General features: G+C 37.8%; 1 protein-coding gene and 1 pseudogene across 1 annotated transcript; one reads left to right on the top strand and one right to left on the bottom strand.

Annotated features, from left to right (window-relative positions):
* The first annotated feature begins 33 nt into the window (after window positions 1-33).
* Window positions 34-4,958, top strand: LOC129363236 (uncharacterized). Its single transcript, XM_055035207.1, has 12 exons — window positions 34-219; window positions 677-820; window positions 938-1,037; window positions 1,189-1,343; window positions 1,562-1,793; window positions 1,905-2,074; window positions 2,205-2,354; window positions 2,519-2,672; window positions 2,755-2,861; window positions 3,158-3,340; window positions 3,595-3,636; window positions 3,731-4,958. The coding sequence occupies exons 1-12, from the start codon at window positions 172-174 to the stop codon at window positions 4,160-4,162; spliced, it is 1,917 nt and encodes a 638-aa protein (XP_054891182.1). The 5' UTR covers window positions 34-171; the 3' UTR covers window positions 4,163-4,958.
* A 4,208-nt stretch (window positions 4,959-9,166) lies between these two features.
* Window positions 9,167-19,399, bottom strand: LOC129363230 (myosin heavy chain, fast skeletal muscle-like; annotated as a pseudogene).
* Between the last annotated feature and the right edge of the window lie 2,485 nt (window positions 19,400-21,884).

The raw sequence follows: 21,884 nt of genomic DNA, 5'->3' as shown, positions 1-21,884 counted from the left end.
GGCTTGACTCTTAATGACGGGTTAATACTCAGGACTCAGAACCACTTTACCATGTCATGTTCAGCAAGCATTTGGAGGAGCATCAGTTGGAATCTTCTTTTTGAATAGCAGTTTATTTTATTCATATCTTTCCTCGCAATCACATTTTTTTCGCCTTTTAATTTTTACAAGATGACATCTGCTGGAATTAAGTTCAAATCAGAAGCTACTGATACTGAGGTAAGACATCTGTGGCAATCCAAGTATAATTGTGCGTTAGCAGTATTTTTTTTATTTGACTCTTTCTGCAAAGTTCTTGCTTAAGGTACTCTTTTACTTCTACACAGAGTACTCTGTAAAACCGTAACTGAAGTTTACAGTTCAAACCTTATTTATTTTAATTGTGTTGCCATTTAATGTCTATCTTCAACATTCTTTTTGGAGCTGGACTGACTAATAACGGGGATAATAACTTAAATCCTTGTTAGTTTTTGAATTGAGTATCTTTTCTTCTGGCTTTCCCCAAACCATTTTTATCCATACATTAGATGGTAGACAAAAAATATTTTACTTACAGCTCTCATTGTTTGTTTAACTACCAGGACATAGACTAGAACATAGAAAGAGTTGAATATGTGGACCTGCTTGTTTTGAGTTAATTACTGACTACTACTAAAATTGTTTCTTGTTTTTCTAGGCATCAGATAGTAAAAATGACCTTGGTGCAAACCCTTTGATCTCTGTGACACAGAGTACTCCAGTTATCGACAAAAAGCGTCAAGTGGCTCCTGTAAATCAGTTACAAGTTCCTTCTCAGCGTCAACGCTCCAATTCTTTAAGGGTCTGTTCTAAGAAATGATTGGTGTAAAATATATGAAATTTCTACTATTCTTTAGTGTTGCATAATTAAATGTTCATATTGACCTTTCCCCCCAATCTTTTCACATAAATAAAAAAGGAAGAATCACCAGAAGAACAGCAAAAGTTTCTCAGTATGATCACTCATGGCCAGCGTGGACGTATAGAGGACCAGAGCTGCGTTTTGAGTCCTAACGCAGGTACTCCCTGTCGACCCAAACTTTCAAACCTTCCTCAAATTCATAAACCAATACTGAAAAAGAGCACAAACTTTCAATATTAATACAGTTTTTTTTTATTTATGTAAGGTAGTGTTTAGAAAAACTTACATATGTTGAATTTTATCATCAGATCGGGATTTTTTTTTTAACATTTTGACACGAGCTCAAAGTGGACGGCTAGATGACCAGCGAGTATCACTTTCATCATTATCAGCATCACAGAATGAAATTGGTTACAATAAAGGAGATTCAAGCTGCTTGTTTCAGATGGTCTCAAAAGCCCAGGTCAGTAAATTTTCACAATGGTGAAAATATTTTCACCATTGTTATTAAAAAAAAAAACAAAAAAAAACACCACCACATGTTCTCTATCAAACATATTACCCAATATGTTTAATAATGTATTTGTTTATTTTCTAAAGGAAAATCTGTTTTTATTGTGGCTATGAAACCTAAAATTCTGCCGGATAATTTTTAAAAAATAATTCCTGCTCTAACTTCAGGGTTCCAGGATGGATGACCAAAAGTGTTGCCTGCCTCAGCATCAAGGTCCACAGGCCCATATTTATGAAAATAATTCAAAATTATCACCTGCTTCGGGTACAGCGCGCTCAGCCTCCTTCAGCATAAACTCAGATGTAAATCCAAAAAATAAAGAGAAACAACGAAGTGCGTTAAATGATGATCCTCAAGGGTTGCACAGTTCCAAACTCACTCGAAGCACAACGCCACAAGGTTAGAGGCATAATTCTTCTTTGACTTAAAAACCACTTTTGATCAGATATGTTGATGTAATCTAGTACATATTTGATGTTAAAATCTGGGTTTAATTTTTTTCTTTACTAGATGATGAGAAACTCTTCAGTTTGGTCGCAAACTCCCAGGGCAGACGACTTGATGACCAGCGTATGTTTCTTCCATCATTACCAGGAATACAGAACAGAGGCACCATATCAAGAGTAACTCCTGCTGAAATGGATGAAAGATATTTATGCTATTTAGTTTCAAGAGTCCAGGTTGGCACCGCATGTTTGATCAATTGAAGTTATGTATTTCACACATATGTATATTTGCCTTTTTATTGGCAAGTAATGTGTAGTATAGTCTAAATTTAACATTTATTTTTAATATATTTTTCTATTATAGGGCTCAAGGATGGAGGAACAAAGATGCTCTGCACCACAAATCCTAAAAAATTTGAACAACCCATCGACTGAGCACAGAAATCTCATAAATGATGCATCTGATAAACCTCCTGAGAGTACAGCTGTCTTTAATGCTCCTCAACATTGGCAGGTAAGGGAACTTTTTGTAAAATATGCTGCTTATAATTTTAGGAATAAATCCATATTTTGTTCTGAAGCAATGTCAAAAATAGATCAGATCTCTGATCTGTTGACAGCAACAGATCAGAGGTCAGATAAGATGCCTATGCTTTTTCTTATCTTTTCCTAATGTAGGATTTATCTGCAGCTGAGCAGGAGCCTTTTTTTGATATGATAACACATTCTCAAAACGGTCGAATGGAAGACCAACGATGCTATTTACAACCTTGCCGAAGTACAGCCGCCACTCAAGTGCACAATGGCGGCCCTTTGAATAATGGGCTCATGGGTAAGAAAAACACACAGGACAAAATATTTCAAATTTAATTCTGTCTTTGAGATGTCAGAAATAACTTAAATATTCTCAATAGGGTCAAAACCTATCGCATTCGTCAACAGTAAGAACTCCAGTCAAGCAGTCAGGCTACAAGATCAACATTCTCCAGGAACAAGTCGAATATCTGAAGCAAAGAAAAACGTGAGTATAAATGATCGGATAGGTAACAAACTGAAAATTGGCAAAGGCTGCTAATTGAAACTTGCGGTTTATTTGTTTTTGTTTCGCAAAATTTAATAGCTCAGCTTTTATAGCTATACATTTAGAATTTACAGATTTCTTTGGATATAAAAAATTTGTATTCCATCAATTTTTAATGTAAAGAAACATATTGACCTATTATGTTAAAAAAAACTGTATTTAGCAGTGTCTATAAACTAATGCTCTAATGGTACAGTATACGACTAGACATTTATGAAATGTATTTCTTTCTCTAGGCATCACCAACATATATTATTGTGAATGAAGGAACACCTGCTACATCAAGGAAGTCCTTTCGCAGAAGTTCCTCTCAGCCCCAAATTTTTGATGCAGATTCAAGCTCTACCTTGGCCTTACCAAAGTCTGCTTCATTTACCCCTGAGACTGAATTCAGGATGAATCAAAACTCTCAAGCACAGGTAGAAACAAAACTGGAGATACAACTTCATTATAATTTCTCTAGAAGTATAGAGTGATAGACATTTATCATATAAACTAGTCCAAATTCCTATGGAATTTCTGATATACTCCCATCTGGGGGAATACAGCTCTGAGTATTTTCAATGAAGTACATTCACATGTGGAATCCTTGAAGGGATGCGGCGAATGAGTTCATGGCAGAATGAATTTCACCTAATTATTTTTGTGTTGATGTTTTTGCTTTCTCCAATAGATGACATTGAAAGTATCACTGAGTGTGACACCACCACAGCCAGTAAGTGCTATCACAGACCATGAATGTTTTGAGTTTGCACAAATTGTTTTAAAAAAAATCCTGAAGCATTTCTTTGTCTTTTTTTCTGTTTCAGGGAATGAAGAATGACTATCAAGTACCAGAAGTCTTTCTTACTCTTGGTGCTCCAGGAGAGAATGTTGTGATTCCTCTTAGTCCAGTATTTGGCAGACCACTATCTTTGGACTTAAACCTTGTCCCCAAAAAAGATGTTAAATCTAGGCATAACTCTCCAAGAACGGGAAGTCCAAGGAAAGTGAACTCACGGCCATCATCTCCCTACCGGGAACAAGGACATCCTGTAACTATAGGCCCAAATCAGAAAGATAAACTTTTGACCTGTTCTGTCAGCCCAAATAAAGAATGCTTCTTTATGAAAAAGAATATAAACCCTGCCCAGATGCACACAGGGACAGATTTAGGACGAGAGAAATGTCAAGGGATTCATAAAAAAGGAAGAGAGAGAGTAGAGCAGGGAAAGGGAGTTGGAAAGAAAGATAATAAATAAGTCTCATTGTATATTATCTGTACATAAACATAATAGTTAAATATAAAATGTCAGAAAAAAGTTAGACTTAGAATTTAGGTTGTTTTTTTTTTCAAAGTTTTGTTGACATTAGTGGCCTTTATTTGAAAATAGTTCAACAGGAAAGACGGTAATGAGAGAGAGGAAATACATGCGGCAAATGTCGCCAGTCTGGGAATCCAGCCTGCGACTACTGCCACGAGGATTAAGGCCTCCACGTGGGTCATGCTTTGCCCCTTGTGCCACCACAGCATCACTAGAATGTTTTTTTTGTTTGCTTTGTCTTGAAATAGTCAAATAATTTATAAGCCTCTGTTGATTAAATTGAATTATTGATTTTAGGGGTGCTGTGATGGCGCAGGGGTTAAGCACAACCTACATATGGGGGCCTTGGTTCTCGGCATGACTGTTTCAAGTCCGATTCCCGGCCTGGTGTCCTTTGCCACATGTCTTCCCCTTTCTCTCATTACCTACTGTACTGTCAATTTACTATCAAATAAAAGTCACTAGAACCATTAAAATCTTTCTCATTTTTTTTTAAATACAGATTTTAATAAAAATATTTGGAATTAAAGATTTATATAAAGTATATAGGTCTATATGTTTGCTTTAGCTTGTCTTTTGAGGTATAGTGTAGAAATCAGTTTTTCTGCCATATTTGCACTGTAAAAAGTAAATTTTCCTTTTCTGTATACTAAAGGAATAAAAACAGTTGTGACATGTTGAACCATTTGTTGAAAGTTAAATACCTAAATGAAATAAAATAAATGAAAACTTCTGTGATGAAAATAAGCTTGGTATATTTTGGTTGGCTGAAATAAGTGAACAATTTGTCACAGTTGTGCAAAATAAGTGATTTGTGATTATATTTCAGTGAAAATAATGATGATATTATAGTGAATTTTACTTGCATTATAATTTTGATGGACCAAATTTTGAATGTACTAATCTGTACTTGACTAGGGCTTTATCAAATTCAGAAGTTCACAAAGCACTTAGTAACTACATTTAGAGTTAAACTTTCCAGATAATTTACAGGTGCTGCCACTTTTCCTCCTGACTTATCCCTTCATGTTCTTTTTAAATGAAATAAACCAAATTTAACTACAAAATGCTGAAAATACTACTTTTCTGAGTAACATTTTCTGAGAAGTCGTTGCTTTGTGGTGGGGGCAAAGTTTCTCAGAAAGAGTTTCCAAAAATTGAGCTAAAAATAGTTGATGGGATTCTTTCCACCCTTTGCGTATACCTCCACAGCATCGGTTTCACATTATATATCTGTAATGGTTGGTGAAAGTAAAGAGGGCCTAATGACAAAAGTGTGAAAATAGATATGTTGTGATGTTTAAGGATCTGTGTGTTTTATAATTTATTTGAATTACACAAGATCACTCATTAAGCTGAGTAATCTCAATGTTGAATGTTTTTAATGTCTCTTGCTTTTTAGCAAGACTAGCAAGTTTATTCAGTCTGGAATAACATCTACATCTACAAATATGTAAAATTTTCACTTGTAGTTTGCTAGTTGTTGCCTGTTTATGTTAAAAGTTCACATATGTCAGATGGTCTTTGCAGTGTGTGTTTTAAGATAATTTATTCAGTGGCTTAGAAAAAAAATAGCCAAGACATATAATTTTTCAAAAGTGAAAAAAGTTATATTAATATAAATTCACACTTATTGTAATATAATCTCTGAGAATGCATTTATTCAAGAGAAAATAAGGGTACGAGTCATGTTCTTTCCTGTTATCCCAGTGACAAATCGTTCATTGTTTTAGGCCTTCATGGTTTTCTGAAAGAAGTTTTCCAGCACTAGTTTTCTTTGCATACTCTATTTTCCTCTCTATCCAAAAACATCCGCATAAGGTTAAGTAGAGACTCCATTAACCTTAAGTATGGAAGTGTGTATTGATAGATTTGTGCCTTCTGTGATACTATTTTGACCTGTCACCCGATGACAGTTGCTATGGGCGCACCCGCCCTGTGACTGTGACAGGACAAAGCAGGTCTGGAAAATGGATGAATGGATTTAGGATGTTTCATTAACACACTGTCACCTAAATGTCTCAATCAGAAGTCTGTCTGGCTTAATCCTCTTCAGTGAGGATAAATAGCTAATTTAATGTACCACTGTCCAGGTTGAGATTTTAGGGGACCATTCAAATGTCACGGCTATACAGTTGCAGTGGATGTAAATCTTTCAGCTGTCTGAAATGAAATAGGCCTGCAACCCATTCCATACAAGTTGAGGAAGGATAATGTATCATCTCGGAATGGAGAGGAAGAACAGTTGCCTTCTAGGTTGGGCTGACACCCAAAATAAGAGTTGTGCCAGTACACAAGATTTTTAAGATGCTGCAGTTGTAACAGTATCATGAATGATGACTGAATGCAAAGATAGGACAGTAAAAACCAATTAAAAATAACTCCAAAAAATAAGCCACTCTTTTATGCTTACTTTAATGTGCATTTAGGATAGACTGAACTAAAGTTGTCTTTTGTGATATAGTATTTTACCTAAAAATCAGAAAATATCATCAGTGCCATTTCAATACATAACTGGACAATGATAGAAATGGATCTGCCATAACAAAAAAATAATAAATCGTTTTTATGTATCAAAAAATATATGTTCCATATGATATTTAATAAAATATTTGCCAAAAATTTAAAAATAGGTGGTTAGTTTTTTTTTTTTCCGAGTCTTATATCCTTGACTTAAATTAATATAATTTGAATAATTCTCTTAGTTAGCATGTCATAATGCAGGTGAAGACACAAGCATTTGTTCTTTAAAGTGCAGATGGGAATAAACAGATGGTTCTGAGTAACTTTTTCACATGATATTTTTAAGAATGACCTTGTGCACCAAGGTGTTAAACTGCAATAAAATATCAGAAACATGTCTTCTGAAGAGGAGCCAGGGAAGAAAGTGTTAAATTTCACTTTGACAGGAACACTGAGAACCTGAGGAAACCTCTTTTAGACCTGACAAATTCCTAGCCTGCAGCTCGTTGCTATATTAAAGCAAAAATATTTTTCACTTTACCATAATCTTATCTGTAGTTTTTTTTTTTTTTTTGCATTTTTTTTTACAATATGCAGTGCATGTTATAGGATTGAATATAGTTTTATGATGTCAGAAATTGCATTGCTTTCATAAATTGAACTATCCAGAGATATACTGCTAATATTTCTCATAGCCTTTGCTGTTATGCAGAACTTAGCAAAGTAATTCAATTAGGGTTATATTGAATGTGCCCAGAATGGTGTTCTGGAAGAAAGGGCAACCACTGTTACATGATACTGGCTAAGGCTGAAATTGCCTGTAATCCAAATGCTTTGATGGTCTCTCTTCAACAGTTGTGTTTAAGAGTGCTTAAGCCAATGCCTAAAATATCTTGGCAAACTGATCCATGACTTCTTCGTTTGAAGTGTTTATCTAAATGAGTCCAGCAACTGACTACCGCTGTGCTTCTTGCAGTGCCATGAACATGTTCTGGAAATTGAAACAAGTCTTCATTGACAGCAGGGATAATTATTGCCATCTTAAATTTTGTCAAGCGCCTTTTAATGCATTCTTCAAAATGCTTAAGTCATAGGAGTGGTTTTATGTTGAAAGAAAAAAACCAATCAATTACTTAAAAAGAAGAGCTCTAAAGATGGAGCAAAAGTTCCTCATTCGGCCCAAATTTAGCATAGGTTTGTTTTAAAAACAAAAAACAAAAGCAAGGTGAATAAAATACTTTATTTTGCAAACGTTACAACAGAATTTTCATATTTTATGAGTCTATTGAGAGGTCCTTCAGATATTTTTTCTTACTCAGCAGCATCAGACTGAAAGGAGAAAAGAAAAAAGAATGATGTTTAACTGACAATATTCATATCAGTTTACAACACTTGGGCCATGACTTGTATGTGGCTGACATGACCTTTGATGTGGGCCAGGCTGCTTTTCAAATAAACCAGTCAACACTGTATGAATGGGCTCTGTTGGCAACAAGATCTGGTCGTAAATTTAGAGCACAGTTGGGATTCCCATTGAATTATTGTGACTTCCACATTGCTTAACTCTCAGAGCACTTAAGCCATCAAGCAGCCAGAAGTCCAGTAGCTGAAGTCCTACAATGACTATTGGATTATGATAAGCCAATTGTCATTCCAGAACAGTGTCTCACTTTTCCAGGCATTCACTGACTCAATAAGCAATACCATAAAATAAAACATTAGCATGGCAGAGGCTTCAGTTAGTTTAGATGATTTTATTGCCTGTAGAACATGCTGATATGTAGGACAATACTTTATAATAAAAATATGGGAAAAAAAAGAAAAAATATAAATATAAAATATAAATTATTGCCATTTATATTGTCCTGAGAAAAGTCATATTGAGCTATATTGTCCTGTTAGCCAAATTCCACTCACTGTGTTATAATGACATATTGTCAATTATTAAAATGGTTCTAATGTGTAATTAACTGAGAGTATTGTCCAACAGCAAATCAAAATAAAATAAAATCAAGATTTACTTGTATTTCACCTTTGGGCAACAGAAGGTTTCAAAGTGCTTGATATCATAAATACACAGAGACACATGCACACACAACAGCATTGTTCAGGACATACTCTGCAACAATTCCTTGAGCCAATTATTTGCTCTATTATTATTAATTTTTTATTCATTATTTTTAACAGATACATTAATATTTTGCACTAAATTTGAAATTTAGTGAATGACAATTGATAATTTATGTTCTACAAAGTACAAGTAAACTGAGTTGTACTCATCTTTCATTTAGTACTATAATGTTCTAAACTTTATGCTGCAATTATGCAGCATAAAGTTTTGCTTAATTACAGTCCTGTTATATTGACTCCCGAGTGACCAAAAATATTTTTTGAACATGTTACTCCTGAGAAAAAAACCTTTTTAGTTTTCATTTGCTGTTGTTTTTTATGTCAAGAAATACACTCCAATACATAACATGATAGTGCTTAGTTTTTATTTAAGTATTACAATGGAAAAAGAATTCAACAGTTGGTTCATATTTTATGAACTCTGTTGAAAAACTTCATGAAGGTCTGGTCTCTCATTCAGCAGAATCGCTCTGAAAAACAAGGAAGGAAAAGGAAAATGGACATTAAATGGCTGAAGAGCTGATGGAGGTCATAAAGAAAACATGAAGTTTCACTACATCCTGACACATATTGATTGTCATGCAAAGTTTAACACATACAATTTGATTTTATGTAGAAGATTTTTTTTTAATTCTACATTGCATTAGGTTTTGTAGTATATTAAGAAGGGAAATGGGAAGGAATATGCTACCTTTCCAGCATCACGGCTCTTGGCTCTGAGCTTGTTGACCTGAGACTCAGCGATGTCAGCACGCTCCTGAGCTTCCTCCATCTCATGCTGGACCTTCCTGAGCCTGGACATGTGGGTGTTGGCCTGCTCCTCCTGAGAGTTTTGAGATGACAGTCATTTAGTTCACATAAATGTAAAATGAATGCTTTGCAATGTTCTACCTTAAAGGAGACATTATTTGTTGGATGACAGATGACCACTTACCGCCTCCTCAGCCTGTCTCTTGTAAGCCTTCACTTTGAGCTGCAGCTTGTCCACCAGGTCCTGAAGTCGAGTCAGATTCTTTTTGTCCTCCTCAGTCTGTAGGGATGAACCAAATGATTGCAAAGACTTATTGTAAACAAGACAAATAATATACAGGACAATAGTAATGTTATTTGGTATTAAAGGTACTTAGTAAGTGTTTAGAAAACACAGAATAGAATATTCACCTGGTAAGTCAGCTCCTTAACTCTCCTCTCATATTTGCGGACTCCTTTAACAGCATCGGCTCCACGTCTCTGCTCACCTTCAACTTCAGATTCCAGTTCACGAACCTGTTTAAAGATGTTGAATAAGGAAACAATTTAATATTACTAGGCATTATTGACACCATGTGAACTTACAGCAAAAAAATTTTCATACCCTCTGCTCCAGTTTCTGGAGCTGCTTCTTGCCACCCTTCATGGCGAGGTTCTCAGCCTCATCCAGGCGGTGCTGCAGGTCCTTGACTGTGACCTCAAGGTTCTTCTTCATCCTCTCCAGGTGAGCACTGGTGTCCTGCTCCTTCTTCAGCTCTTCGCCATCATGGCAGCCTGAAAAAGTGGGTGGTAAAGAAACAGCAATGTAAAAAAAGGAGTTAACACTGAAAAATTAAACTTGTGTTTTTGATATATATACTGACATCAGTGATAGCCTTTTTGGCCTTGTCCTCAGCATTTCTGGCTTCCTGAACAGCATCGTCCACCTCACCCTGAACCTGGACCAGATCAGATTCCAGCTTCTTCTTGGTGTTCAGAAGGCTAGTGTTCTGAAAGTGAATCAGAATGATACATTGTAGATGTGGGGATCTCAGGACATGGAAAGCGCTGCTTTCCTGTGAATAACTAAAATCCAACCTGAGAGTGCAGCAGTCCAACACGCTCACTGGCATCAACCAACTCCTGCTCAGCCACTTTACGTGATCTTTCTGTCTGTTCCAGAGCAGCTCTCAGCTCCTCAATCTCAGCTACCATCAGACCGTTCCTGCGCTCCACCATGGCCACCTGCTCCTTCATGTCCTCCTGTCCTCTGACAGCATCATCAAGGTGCAGTTGGGCATCCTAACAACAAAAGCAAATGTCGGAGTCAAATATTTGACCTGACTTAAACTCTTGAGTGTAAATTGTGTTTTACCACCAAACTCACCTTGAGTTGTCCCTGGACATTCCTCAGTTGTTTCTGGGCCTCGGCAGCCTGCCTGTTGGCGTGGCTCAGCTGGATCTCCATCTCGTTCAGGTCTCCCTCCATCTTCTTCTTGACTCTCAGGGCATCATTCCTGCTCCTGACCTCAGCATCCAGAGTGCTCTGCATGGAGTCAATCACCCTCTGGCTGTTTCTCTTGATCTGCTCCATTTCTTCATCCTTTTCTGCCAGCTTCCTGTCAATCTCGCTCTTGACCTGGTTGAGCTCCAGCTGGACGCGGAGAATCTTAGACTCTTCATGTTCCAGAGTGCCCTTGAAAGGTCAAGCATATAATAAGGTTAGATGGTGGAAAAGTAAAGACAGGAGAGTATGCTTAGGGCTCATGTATGATATAAATTGCTGTTCACTTCTGGAGAAATATTTTACCTCGGCTTCTTCCAGTGCAGCCTGAATTTCAGACTTCTCGGTCTCCACAGACTTTTTAGCCTTCTCCAGCTCATGGATGCTCTTACCAGTCTCACCGATCTGTTCAGTCAGATCTGAGATCTCCTCTGCAGTGAAAAGTTAATAAATGAATGAAGCTATAATAGAAATTTCAGAATTCCAAATTCTTTCGCCTTTTATTGAGGCTGAAGAAATAAAACGATCTGTCTCAGTAATTTTGGAGTTGCTTAACTCTTTGAATAATTAGGGAATACATACGCTGCAGGTTCTTGTTCTCTCTCTTCATGGTCTCCAATTGGTCCAGAGCCTCTTCATAGGAGTTCTTCATCTTGAACAGCTCAGTGCTCAGGGAGCGGGCCTCCTTTTGGGCTCCTTCCAGCTCAGCCTGACTCTCCTCATACTTCTGCTTCCATTCTGCCAGGACCTAGAAATGTGAGGATTAATTAAATATGTGTTTTTTTCTGTATTAATCAGTCTTTTTCTTCTTGAAAAATGTCTGTACCTTGTCAAAGTTCCTCTGCTTCTTGTCAAGGTTAGCAGCCAGAGAATTAGCTCTCTCCACATCTGTCATGAGGTCTTCCACCTCACCTTGGAGCCTCTGCTTGGTCTTCTCCAAAGAGGCACACTTGGAGTTCACAGCTTCAATGGATTCCTCAGCCTCCTGCAAGCGCTGGGCAAGCTTTTTCCTGGAGTACATAGATGTTTCGATTGGTAGAAATGCATAATCAAAAGTACACATAATTAAATTGAGATATTCATTATGACTCACTTGGCCTCCTCCAGCTCCTCAGTACGTTGGATGGCATCAGTCTCATATTTGGACCTCCACTGAGCCACCTCACTGTTGGCCTTAGACATGCCTCTCTGCAGCTCAGCCTTGGCCTCCTGCTCCTCCTCAAACTGCTCTCTGAGCAGATCACAGTCATGGCGGGCTGACTGAACTGCATGGGCCAGGGCATTCTTGGCCTGGAAAGCACAACGTTGATAGTAGAATGATTTGTCTACTGACCTCATCATTCATAGCAAAAGAAAATATAGACAGTCATACCTTCACTTCCTCCTCAATGTGTCTCTTGAGCTCCTCAATCTGCTGAGTGAAAGCCTGCTTGCCTCTTGTCAGCTGTGAAACAAGACCTTCTTTCTCCTCAAGTTGGCGAGCAAACTCACCTGTAAAAGTCATGAATACATTATATTTGTAAATTTTGAATCAATGTAGAACACTGGTTTAAGTTCAGGTAAATTACCATTCTCTGTCTGGAGTCTTGCTTTCTGTGCATTAACATCATTCAGCTGGCGAACATTCTCATCATTTTTAGATTTGATTTCACTAAGTTGGTCCTCAAGAGTTCTGCACATTTTCTCCAAGTTGCCCTGAAACCATAAGTAATATATGTAAAACATACTTATGAACCACAATTTGTATTTGATTGTTGTAAAACATGTACTATCCACTCACCTTGGCTTTGGCAACAGCCTCCATGTTGCTGGACAGGTCATCAATCTCCATCTTGTACTCACTCTTCTCCTTCTCCAGCTTCTGCTTGACGCGCTGCAGGTTGTCGATCTGCTCTCCCAGCTCAGCAACGCTGTCGGCCTGCTTCTTGCGGAGAGCTGCTGCGGTAGCTTCATGCTGCAGCGTGGACTCTTCAAGGTCACGACGCAGCTTCTGGAACTCAGCCTCACGCTTCTTGTTCATCTCAATCTGAGCAGCTGTGGCTCCACCAGCCTCCTCAAGCCTCTCACTGATCTCCTCCAGCTCCCTGGAGAGGTCAGCTCTCTGCTTCTCTACCTTAGCCCTAGCAGCCCTCTCAGCCTCAATCTCCTCTTCCAGCTCCTCAATGCGAGCCTAGAAATCAAATGCATTGAAGCTGTCACTCAAGATCACTCTGCAAATCAGTATAAAAAAATTCTGCCAAGGGCATTATTACCTGAAGTTCCTTGATCTTCTTTGAAGCTGAGCTCCAAGGGACTGTTCATCCTCAATCTTGCTGAGAAGCTGGCTGATTTCAAAGTCCTTCCTGGATTTCAAAATGCAGTGTTGAGCTCAATTATCTGACTTGACACAAACACATGTTGGAAAACAAAAGATAGTCTGCACTCACTTCTTGATTTTCTCCTCAGATTGCTGCTTGTCATTCTCCAGATCCATGATGGACTCCTGGGCCAGTTTCAGATCTCCTTCAAGCTTTCTCTTGGCTCTCTCAAGGTCCATACGGAGCTTCTTCTCTTGCTCCAATGAGCCCTCAAGCTGTTGCAGATACATTCAATCACAGTAATCAATGGAAGGACTGTATCATGAGATTTATGCCTCATGAGGAAGCCGAATAAACCGTTTTCTTACATCATCCACTTGTTGTTCCAACTTTGTCTTGGCCTTGGTCAGAGTGTTGACTTTGTCTTCCTCTGCCTGGAGATCATCCAGTGTTTGCTGATGGGCCTCTTGGAGGGCTTTCTTCTCCTTGGTCAGCTTGGCAATGGCCTCATCCTGAGTTGCCATTTCCTCTGTCAGGTTTTTCACCTGTCGGTGTTGAAATACCCAATTTTAACTGAAGTATAAGCATGTAGATGTCATAAATTCTGTGGATTGATGTATTAAATTCTGATAATGGTGTCTCAGTGATGTGAACCTTGTTTTCAGTGGCATGTTTCTCCTTCTCCACTTTAGCCAAGGTGAGCTCTAAGTCATCGATGTCCTTCTTCAGCTCGGAGCATTCATCCTCCAGCTTCCTCTTCTTGGCGGTCAGCTCAGCATTGATTTCCTCTTCATCCTCCAGTCTCTCGGTTGTCTCCTTGAGTCTGGCCTCAAGCTGGATCTTGCTCTTAATCAGCCCTTCACACCTTTCCTCAGCATCTGAGAGATTCTCAACTTCCTATGATAGAAGACGTGTAAATATGTATTGATGGATTATTTCTATACAAGCAGTTCTTTAACAATGTCAACATCCATCAGTTGAAATCAAATGGCTGACATTAACACAAACTTATTGTTCATCACATGTATAACTCCACTCTTAATGTCAGTTAAATTTGTAGCTTAAAACAGCCTCTATATGATTAATTACTCAAATATGAACATGAATAAATCACTTTTAAGATATCTGCCTACGTACAGCAGCCACTTGGAGCTGTAAGTCATTCTTCTCCTGGAGAAGGGAGACCATTTTCTCCTCCAGCTCCTTCTTCTTGGCCAAAGCAGCAGCCAGGTCTGTCTTCATCTTTTCATAGTTCTCCTTCATATTCTGCAACTCTTTCTCAGTCTCAGCACTCTTCAGAAGAGGCTTGATCTTGAAATACAGGTTCATCCATGGCCAGTTCTTCACATTCATGAAGGAACGGACATTGTATTGAATTGTATAGATGGCATCTCTGAAAACAGAGTTATTTTGTCAACACAAAATATACATGTTCCAATACAAACATGTTGCAATAAGAACTCTGATTCAAAAGTTTGAGCTTTTTGAGCAACAGGTTGTGTGAACTGTTGTGTTTTCCAGTGGAATACGGAGGAATGTATTTATATTTTCATCGTTTGTATTCTATTATACCTCCTCTCCGTCATTTTCACAAACTCCTTCCTCATGACATATCCTCTGCAGAGAGCCTGAGTCATGGTAACAAGTGAAGCCAGTTTCTCATCTCTCATCTCCTCAAGAGTACCCAGAAGACCAGCTTTGAAGAACACCTACAATAGCAAAACGTTTGGAAGTCAGAACACAAATGAAACAAATGAATTGTTCCCAGCAATGTCATGAATGTCTTTTTCCAACATACCTTTGTGTGTCCAAACTTGTACTGAGTGTGGTCCACATCAATGGAGCCCAGCAGCTTCTCTGAAGCCTTTTTGTTGTCAATAAACTGTCCGTCAGGGATAACACTGGCATTCAGGACTTTGTATCTATGAGAGAAAATTTGGATATTGCCCTTTTATATTTTCACATCATAAAATATTTGAAAATGTCTTTGTACATCCGGAAAGACAGCAGCATCCACCTCTGCTTGAAGTCACCGTAGAGGATTCTGCTGGGGAAGCCCTTTCTGCAGATTCTGATGCCCTCCAGCACACCGTTACACCTCAGCTGGTGGATGACCAAGAAGTTCTCCATAAGACCTGAGGGTTGGAAATATATTTAGTGAAAAACAAGTCAACAGTGTCTCCTAACAATATCATGTAAAATTTCTTGATGTAAATTTGTAAGACTGAGCTACTTACCAGGAGTCTTTGACTCATTGGGAATCAAGCAACGCACAAAGTGAGGATGAGTGCTCCTCAAGTTGGTCATCAGTTTGCCCAAGTTCTCCTGAAGATCAGCATAGTAAAATTATTCCATAGATGATTTTAAATCATTAACCTTCGATAGTTCTTGAAAAAATGCCCATACCCTGAAAAGAGCAGATACAGTCTGGAAGGAACCACCCTTCTTCTTGCCACCCTTCTTGCCACCACCACCAGCCTCAGCTGAAATTATGACAGTGAAAACAATGATATTAAATCATTACTGACGTCAGACTCCCTTTACCTGAACAGTACAGTTTAATCACATATACTAGATATGTATGAAAGTCGTCTTAGTGGTAGAATTTTTGTTCTGTGACACAAAAGGAACTCTTAAAAAGTGAGTCTTCAAATTTTTGTTTCTTTGGCACTGATGTAAAGTTTTAGAACATCTCACACTGTGTGTATAATATTAATATATATTTGATTTAGGGTTATCTGTTCATTTTGTTGTTTCTCACCCTCAGCTGAAGCATGAGCTGCATACAGTAAGCACAGCAACTTGTTCCCAGACTTCTGGTAGAGCTGAACCACTGACTCGTTCAATGGGTCCTTGTTCTTGTCCAGCCAGCCAGTGATGTTGTAGTCCACTGTACCAGCATAGTGAACCAGGGAGAAGTGAGCCTCAGCTTTGCCCTTTCCAGGTTTGGGTTTCTCAAAGGCCCTGTTCTTGCCAAGATGCTGATCAATCAGCTTGTTCTTGAAAGTTGTATCAGAGGCTTTTGGGAACATGCACTCCTCTTCAAGGATGGAGAAGATGCCCAATGGCTGTGAACAAATATGAGATCAATTTGATGCAGGTTCAATGCAAGTTAAAAGAAAGGAAAATCAGTATTTGAACATAAAAGTTTTTAAAACAGCTACTCACCTTCTCAATAAGCTCAATGCAAGCAGCCAAGTCCATACCGAAGTCAATGAACTCCCAATCAATGCCTTCCTTCTTGTACTCCTCTTGCTCCAGGACAAACATAGTGTGGTTGAAAAACTGTTGCAGTTTCTCATTGGTGAAGTTGATGCAGAGCTGCTCCAAGCTGTTGAACTGTTAAATAACATTGAGAGTTGTTTAACATAATTGAAAATCAACACTGTTTTGTAAGGTTTGGAGTTTTTCTTTACTCACATCAAAGATCTCAAAGCCAGCAATGTCCAAGACTCCAATGAAGAAGGCTCTCGCCTGCTTTGTGTCCAGCATCTCATTGATACGGATGACCATCCACAAGAACATTTTCTCATAGACAGACTTACACAGAGCACTGACAGAGTTGTTCACCTAGAAGAAGAAATTAAGTTTTTGTAATTAACCACCCTGCATATTCCCAACACTTAAGAAATGTTTTTGGTTGACTAAAAACAACTATTACACAATTTACCTGTGGGACGGTCTGACCTTTGGTGACCATCTCGTTTCCGACTTTGACTCTTGGGTAGCACAGAGCCTTCAGCATATCAGCTGAGTTCAGACCCAGGAGGTAGGCGATTTTATCAGCCACTTTTGGAAAGAAACATAAGATATTTTAACCTACTCTATATAATTTTTGTGTCTCTACAGAATGAGATTGGTGAAATTTTCCAAATTACCCTCAGTGCCATCTGGTTCAGCCTGCTCCTCACGCTGCTTCTGCTTGAACTTCATGTTGCCATGATGCATCACAGCACCAGTGAGCTTGTAGATGTTAAACTTCTCATCAGCATTGAAGCCCAAGATATCAATAGCAGTCTATGTAGACAAAAAAAAAGGTTTAAGTAAACTACACATGTTTTAAGAAAATGATTTAAAATACTCAAATATTCTTTTACATCTGTGGCAATGAACTCCTCCACATCATTGATACTCTTGACTGTGATTTCACCTTGGCTGATCATTGGGAAGTCATAGGGGTTGGTGGTGATCAGCAGAGCATCTGAAACAATTGAAACAAATCATTGTAACTTCTTTGTCTTAAAAGTTGCTCTTTTCTACATTTAATTTTCAAGTATTTGATCATTTACCAATGAGCTCAGGCTTGTGGCCTGTCATGAGCTGATAGAAGATATGGTAGCTCCTCTCAGCAGACAGCTGGAAGGTGACACGGGACTTCTCCAGCAGATCTAAGAATCACAAGTATATAAGTAAGCACTTCGATAAGTAAATCATGGTACAGATTATAAATTAATATTCGATAATATTGATTACATCATGTTTATGTTTTCCTTACATGTCTCAATGTCAGCTGAGGCCAGCTTTCCACTTGTACCAAAGTGGATCCTGATGAATTTACCCTAAGCAAAATTAATATTATGTGTTACACTCTATAGTGAATCAAGCATTAACTATTAATGGACATTTAAACGTTGTCTTAACTTACAAAACGGGAAGAGTTGTCATTCCTCACAGTCTTGGCATTACCATAAGCCTCTAGCAGAGGGTTAGCAGCAACAATTTGGTCCTCAAGAGATCCCTGCACAATGACAGTTGTGAATATTTTTGCACTATGCACCTAAGTATACGCTGTGGAAACCTGTTTTTTCTTAAAAATCCAGGCATGGATTTTTAACCTGGATTTTTCCAGTAGCTTGTGGCGCTGCGTCCTTTTTGCTACTAAGAGCTGCAATTGTTGCAAAGTACTGGATGACACGCTTGGTGTTGACAGTCTTGCCAGCACCGGATTCTCCACTGAGGTACAAGAGACACATTTTGACTTATAAACTCCATTTTTATACATTTTGTAAAACATGTACCAATTGAATTTGTGCAACACTCACGTAATCAGGACAGACTGGTTCTCACGATCTGCAATATACATCATAATACTTTTATAGCTGCACAAAGTTCATGACAATGTTTCTTTCCATGCGTTTTGGGAAAACACTAATCTTTGATCTTACCTGTGAGCATGAACTGATAGGCATTGTCAGAGATGGAGAAGATGTGAGGTGGAGCCTCAATCCTCTTCTTGCCTCTGTATCCTGCTACAACAATAGCATCATACACAGGAAGCCACTTGTAGGGATTCACGACCACACAGAACAACCCGGAGTAGGTCTGTTGTAGTAGAAGATGCAAACAATTTTTCACCAAGCATTGGAGAGAGATATTTTAATGTTATCATTACGCTTGGTACAAAAACAAACTCACGTAGATCATCCAGGATGCAAAACGATCTTTGAGATTATACAACACACAAGGCTCGTTGAGGTGGGTCATCATGGCCATGTCCTCAATTTTGTCGAACTTTGGAGGATTCCTGGGATGGATATCGTCCTCTTTGACTGTTACAGTCTACAATAAAAATAGTATTGTTTTGCATGAATCTTAGAAGAAGGTGGCAACAAATGTTAAATTAAAATAATCTCTAATGAAACAAAACTCCTCACCTTTCCTCCGTCAGTCTCGACTGTGGCTTTGCCACCCTCCTTCTTGATGAGTTTACACTTGACATACAGGTCAGCTTCATCTACCACAAAATAGGCAGATTTGGCATCAAAAGGAGTAGTCTGGGCTTCAATCCTCTCCTTTTCTGACTTCCGGAGGTAAATGGCCGCCGGCCCATACTGCTCCATTTCAGCGTCCGTGCTCATGGTGGCACTTGGTGGAACCTGAAAAGTTTACAAAGTTCTTTCAATAGTTTCTTTTAATCTTTTTGTTAACATTGTGTTTGGGTTTGATTTTGAACAGATTTTTTTTTTAAGAATCCCTCTTTTGAAGGGATCCACTTACCTTACCACAGGATCCTGACTGAAACTACAGATGTCTTGTATGAACTCAAAGATCCTATAAATATGGAAAACAAACCAAATTAAAAAGTTTTATACTGGCTGAAATGTACGTTCTTTACATTATTAAACATTACTCTCGTGTTTTCCAATATATTTCACTGAAACTTTGTAAACCTGAAAAAAATGCAAATATACATCATGTATAATTGACTGTTCTCACCTGAGTCAGATGCCTGCCAGTTGGCTCAGGCATCCAAAGTGGCTGCTTATATATGCTCAAGTGTGTCTACTCAGCACAAGGGGCTTGCTCAGTTTGGTAAAGCGCAAAATACTCAACACCTCTCTGTTTGGCAGTGATGCCCCTATTTTGTTTGAAGGGATAGTCTTCATGTGCAATGGTTTAATGTTTTTTATTGGTACAAAAATAAAAAAATACAAAAATATTTTATTTTATTTATATAAAGATAAATATTAGTAAATTCAATTAAATTAATCATGTGTAAAGCATTCACACTAACACTTAAAGGCATCTCTACATATTTAGGTTTTCATTCATAGCTTAAGAAACAAGTCCCAGTTTACAGAAGCTTAAAAACAAAAGGACCACTAGAATTTATATGCAAAACTTTGTAAAAATTTCCAAATTGTAAACATTGGGTCTGTAATTGTATCATAAATATTTATAAGGTCTTTTATGTTCACAGTATTTACAATGCAACATAGCAAGAGTGCACTGCATGGTTTGTAAAGTGTTTTGCCCATTAAATGCCATGATTTATTTTGGCTCAGATTTCAGTTCACACACTTTATGATGTGCACTTGTCTCCATTTGATTTTAATATCATAGCCAGTGCTGAGTCTCAAGTAGTCAATGTGTCCCCGGTGTACGGTTGCAGGGTCCACATGCCTCAGATATCTGGTACTAATTTCACACACAGCTATTTCCATTAGTGGTCAGGGAGACCTGGAAGAGAAACTTGAGAAGAAATGCTGACTCAGTTATTGACATGAATAACAAGCAATGGAAAGAAATGCTTCAACATAGCTGTAGGTTTTTCTTTTTTGCATTGAAAAAGTGTGACACCTGAGGGAAAATCATAATGATATATCCAAAGAGGGTAGTAAACAAATCTTTTATGAGCTATTGACTATTTGAATTAGATTTTAAGTGGCATGAAATTTACCATTTCAAATTGAGATCACAAGATATTATTGTAAATGATAGCAATAACCAGGCATTTGACTGTACTTGCCAAAAGTGAAAAACTATGTTACTTGATTTGAGTTTTATTATTATTTTAACATCTTGCTCTTAATTCCTCTGACCACATTGCATCAGGTTGTTAAAACACATTCAGAGAGAAACACTATCCAGAAAAGATGCAACTGACAAACTTGTAATTTGTCAGTTGCCAGGAGAATTGTAGGTGAGAATTCTTGCATCATAGCATCCATTTGTTATGGTTTTCACTTGGTTTTTGTACAGTACAGATTCTTTAGATTAGTAACTTATTTTTATGGCAGTTAATGTTTAATGAAACCTTTTAAAATTGGCAGAGCTTTTTAATTTGTTGATTTAGCATTTTCCCCAAGAGGGCAGGACTACATGGACTAAAGTGGAAAGGCATGCAAAAGCCAAGATCACATGTCAGAGTGAATTCAGTTTGGAGCCTCCGGAAGTCTGTGACGTAGCCTCCAATGAGATGCCTCGTGTAACTCTTGTTGTTCAGATCAAAATGCTCAATTCCTCATAAGCTTGTATCATTTTTTAATTTTTGTTTTGTTCCAGAAACTAAATTGTGCTCTTAACAGAAATGTCTTGAGATGTAAATAAGCATTAAAACCCTTGCATCTATAAATTTGGATTGGTAACTGCAAGATGTGCAACAAGGGTCTCAAGGTTGACAATTGCACTTCAGACAGCAAATCAAAATAAATCAAATCAAAATTGACTTCTATTTGACCTGTTAGCAACAGAACGTTTAAAAGTGCTGTATATCATAAATACACACAGACCCACGCACACACAACAGCATTGTTGAGGACACATTTACAGCAATTCCTTGAGCCAATTCTTTTGCCTATTTTTTTTTCATTCATTATTTTTAACAGATACATTAATATTTGGCACTAAATTTGAATTACCAAATTTGGTTTACCACAAAATCATGTTGTTCCACAAAGTACAAGTAAACTGAGTTGTACTCATCTTCCATTTAGTATCATCATTCCTCAACCTTATGCTGCAATTATGTAAATTTGATTTCTTCTAAAACTTAAACAGACACAACCTGACAAGCGGTGATAGTTTGAAGTAATTGTTTTGTTACATAAAAATAAGAATTTCATAGAAGTCTTGCAAAAAGCAAATGTGTTATCTCCAACCATGGCTGTATAGTTTTGCTTAATTACAGTCCTGTTATATTGACTCCCGAGTGACCAAAAATATTTTTTGAACATGTTACTCCTGAGAAAAAAACCTTTTTAGTTTTCATTTGCTGTTGTTTTTTATGTCAAGAAATACACTCCAATACATAACA

The sequence above is a fragment of the Poeciliopsis prolifica genome, unplaced genomic scaffold, assembly GCF_027474105.1.
Source record: "Poeciliopsis prolifica strain line A6 unplaced genomic scaffold, Auburn_PproV2 SCAFFOLD010, whole genome shotgun sequence".
NCBI lineage: Eukaryota > Metazoa > Chordata > Actinopteri > Cyprinodontiformes > Poeciliidae > Poeciliopsis > Poeciliopsis prolifica.
This window is presented reverse-complemented; position numbering and strand designations above follow the sequence as displayed.

What these genes read in the sequence shown, in the direction of transcription:
- LOC129363236 (XM_055035207.1), top strand. Translation starts at nt 172, where the DNA reads ATGACATCTGCTGGAATTAAGTTCAAATCAGAAGCTACTGATACTGAG. An exon ending in CAGAAGCTACTGATACTGAG is followed by an intron (nt 220 to 676) that starts GTAAGACATCTG and finishes TTGTTTTTCTAG; the next exon opens with GCATCAGATAGTAAAAATGA. An exon ending in AGATGGTCTCAAAAGCCCAG is followed by an intron (nt 1,344 to 1,561) that starts GTCAGTAAATTT and finishes CTCTAACTTCAG; the next exon opens with GGTTCCAGGATGGATGACCA.